Source organism: Triticum aestivum, chromosome 3B (genome assembly GCF_018294505.1).
Source record: "Triticum aestivum cultivar Chinese Spring chromosome 3B, IWGSC CS RefSeq v2.1, whole genome shotgun sequence".
In the NCBI taxonomy this organism is placed as follows: Eukaryota; Viridiplantae; Streptophyta; class Magnoliopsida; order Poales; family Poaceae; genus Triticum; species Triticum aestivum.
The window spans coordinates 462,526,215-462,530,069 of NC_057801.1; the positions used below are offsets into that span (position 1 = coordinate 462,526,215).

Genomic DNA, 3,855 nt, shown 5'->3' on the forward strand with positions numbered 1-3,855 from the left:
ACATATGTAATAGTTTCATAATTTGAATTTGGTTTTTTTTTCAAAAATGTTCAAAATTGATCTTGTTTAGAACATTTAAATATTGTTAATACTAATATTTAAATGGTTTGGGAATCGGATATTTGGTTCAAAAGACGTAATTGATGCAAACTATATAACAAACTAAAAGGCGTTGGTTGGTTTAAAAAATGTCATACTACTTTTTGACTACAAAACATACCCACTAGCCACTTTGTTGTTGGGCCTCCTTGCTAGCTGTCCCCCACTAGCCCTTTGTGAGCACCTGGGCGTCATGTGTGGTTTAGCCAACCACATGATGCAAGCATTATCCCACTTTATGTGGAATTCGATCAATAAAGAACTGGCTTTCCCCTAAAAAATAAAAAATAAAAAAAGAGAATGATTCTTGAAAATACAAAAGAAGGGTTTTTATCATTTATGCCACTGGTTGTCTCTCGCTACTCAGTTTTGCCACTAGGATTTTCAACTGCTCAAAAATGACATTGCTTCGTTAGGCGCATGCTTAAAAATGCTATTCGACAGCATTACCGTCAGCTCAAATCTTGTTTGCCATGTTATAATGACCAAAATACCTATAAACATGTCAGCTCCCCCTCTATCGCACTACAAAAAAATGTAGGTCCCACTTGATCCTAACAGCATTCTTATTTTCCTCTAAAATTATTTGCTTGCTTACTCTGACAAGTGGGATCCACACTTACCGTTGTGAGGTAGAGAGAGTTGACATGTGGGTATAGGGGTATTTTCATTATATAACATAGTCAACGAGTTTGACTTGACAATAACGATGTCTAATGACATTTTGGAGCAAACATCTATTGAAACGATGGCATTTTTTAGATATTTAATGGCCTTTTTGAGCAAGCATCTCATGGAACGATGACATTTTTGAGCTATTGTAATTTTTAATGGCAAAACTGAGTAGTGGGACACAACTAGTGACATAAATGATAAAAAACCAAAGAAAAAAGAACAAGAAAAGAGAGAATATGATGTGCATCACAAAATGCATAGTATAGCAATTGATAATAATCGTATCTCATATGTTTTTTTTTTTGCAGCGAATCGTATCTCATATGTGTACGTGCATACATGGAGTGCACGCAGTACCCGGTACGTAGAAACCGCCCGGTTCCCTTAGGAAATCCTTTCCGTGTACTCTGCCGATATTATTCTCTAGAGAACAATGTTGTTTGTGAGGGAAACCGGAAACGAGCATGCAACTCGCTGGTGACTTGTGCGCAGGATCAAGAGCTTGAGGCGGTGGTAGACTTGGTGGTGCCCTCTGACGCGCAAGGAGACGAGTCGTAGGAACACCCAGCTTGCGATGGAGAAGCAGAGCACTTGCTCCTCTTGCTCCCCCTGTCCCTGATGTCCTCGATCATCTTGGACACCACAGCCATCCTCGGCCGCTCCCTCGGGTTGTCGGCGGCACAGAGCAGCGCCACCTGGAGGAGCGCCACCATCTCGTCCTCCGCGCCCCTGGTCCGCAGCAGCTCCATGTCGAACACCTCGGAGGTCCACTCCTCCCGCACCACCGTCCGCACCCACCGCGGGATGTCCACCTTGCCGTCCTCCGGCGACCGGCCCGTGAGTATCTCCAGCAGGATGACGCCGAAGTCGCGCACGTCCTGCTTCTGCAGGGCCTTTTCTGACGGTGGCGCCGGCAGGAGCAGCTGGAGCAGGGCGAAGTCGGAGACGCGCGCGCTGCCGCCGCCGTCGACGAGGATGTTGGAGGAGGTGAGGTGGCGATGGGCGAGCCTAGAGCCGGACACGCCGTGGAGGTAGGCGAGGCCTTGCGCCGCGTCCTGCGCCAGCCTCAGCCTCGTCTGCCAGTCCAGAGGGGCTCGTGCAGGTCCCCTGTTCTCTGTCGAATCCACCCGTGTGCAGACAACCCTTAGACAAAAGACGTGACGACTGACGAGCTCGCAAGTGCGATGGCCGATGGGGATGCTTACCATGCAGGAGGCTGTGGAGGCTGCCGTTGGGGATGTAGTCGAAGACGAGGAGAAGCTCCTCCTCCGACGCGTAGAACGCGCGAAGGTCGACGATGTTGGCGTGCCGCCACGAGCCCATCTCCCTCGCCAGTTCCCTCCTCCGGCCCTCGTCCTCCCGGGTCGTGCCTTCCCTCCTCCTCAGCCTCTTCACCACCACCGCCTCGCCCTTGGTCTCCTCGGCGCCGGCGTCGCCCACGTCTTGCTGGCCTCCCATGACCACGCGGTACGTCGTCGCGGCGGCGCCTTTGCCAAGCATCTCCGCGGCTCCCATCATGAGCGCCCTCACGTCGAACTCCTCGCAGCACCCGTCGAAGCGCACCGTCTCCTCCCGCGACGTCGACATCGAGCTGGTGCGCGAGTTGGCGCGCGGCCGCGTCAACTTCTTGTTCTTCAAGCACAGCACAGCGCACAGTGCCGCGGCGATCAGCGTAGCGACAGCTGCGCCCACCGCCACCATGATCATCACCACCATCCACCGGTCGTGGGAACTCCTTCTCCCATGTCCGCTGGTGTGTACTCTCTGATGCTGTCCGTCGCACCGGCGGCGCAGCGGGGCACCGCAGAGCTCGGGGTTGCCCAGAAACGATGACGCGGGGAAGGCCGTTGCGAGGTGCTTTGGAATCTGGCCGCTGAGGTTGTTACCGGAGACGTTGAGCTCAGCTACCTTCGGCATCGACTCCAGAGAGCTGGGCACGCGCCCGACGAACGAATTGCGTGCGAGATGCAGTGTCACGAGCGCGCGGAGGCGATGGCCGATCTCCGGCGGAATGGTGCCAGTAAGTCGATTGCCGGAGAGGTCGAGGCGGCGCAGATGGCGAAGTCGTAGGATGGACTCAGGGAACCTCCCGGAGAAGCCATTTCCGGAGAGGTAAAGGAGCTTGAGGTGCGGCGCCAAGGGAGAGAAGTCGACATCACGGAGCGATCCCGTGAAGGTGTTGTTCTTGAGGCTAAGGAACGAGAGCGAAGGGAGATCTGTGAGTGCCGCGATGGCGCCGGCATCCCCAGCAAGGCCGAGGCCCTCGAGAACAACACGACGGACACGGGAAGTGGCGGATGAGGAGGAGGACCACAGGCAAGTGACGCCGCGCCACTCGCCGGAGCAGGGGTCAGTGGACTCCGTCCAGGAATCGAGCGCGGCGGTGCCAGTGCCACGCCCAGCTCCAGCGCACGCCGACTTGAAGGCGAGCAGCGACGCAGCGTCCAGGCTCGCGGCAGGGGAGGAGGCACGGGCAGCTGCGAGGAGCACCAGCATCAAGAAGAGCACGCGTAGTGCCATGAAACAGATCAGAGATTGCAGGGCTTGGATCGAGGAAGGCGAGAATGTATGCAGCAGAGCAGGCCACGGTAGGGACGCTGAGAAGGAGGTGTTGATTGTGCAACGGCCGAGCGCGTGATGGATTAATGGCCAATGGGGGAGGGGAGAGAGGTCCGGGAGGGGAGGGCGCGGGGGGTGATGGTGGCGCGGGAACGTGAGCGACGTGACCTCATTTGTCCTCGAGGGGTTTGGAGCCAAAGGAGAGGGGAAACTGCTGGCGGTGCAACGGACGCTCGTCCGCCGTTTTAAACACAGGATAGAAACAACGCTTCCACTTCAGTAAACCACTACAACACAAGGACGGCTAAGATTGTTCAATACACTTTCATAACGAAAGGCACCATGGGTATAATTTAAAAAAGAGACCGCCCGCCCGCCCGAGGTGAGTACGTATACAAATACAAATTGTTTTTTCTTGTCCGGTCGTCCCGCCCGCCCGCCCGCAAAAACTTATCAGTCCAACCATCGTCCCGTCGCCCCCCCCCCCCTCCCGCATGCACGTAGGCGGTTGCACGCGCCCGC

At 54.8% G+C, this 3,855-nt stretch overlaps 1 protein-coding gene across 1 annotated transcript; it reads right to left on the bottom strand.

The window, feature by feature from the left end:
- Positions 1-1,056: 1,056 nt before the first annotated feature.
- LOC123065531 (probable leucine-rich repeat receptor-like protein kinase At1g68400) lies at positions 1,057-3,416 on the bottom strand. The gene is made up of 2 exons (XM_044488791.1): positions 1,980-3,416; positions 1,057-1,888 (listed from the first exon to the last, which is right to left on the bottom strand). The coding sequence occupies exons 1-2, from the start codon at positions 3,292-3,294 to the stop codon at positions 1,269-1,271; spliced, it is 1,935 nt and encodes a 644-aa protein (XP_044344726.1). The 5' UTR covers positions 3,295-3,416; the 3' UTR covers positions 1,057-1,268.
- Between the last annotated feature and the right edge of the window lie 439 nt (positions 3,417-3,855).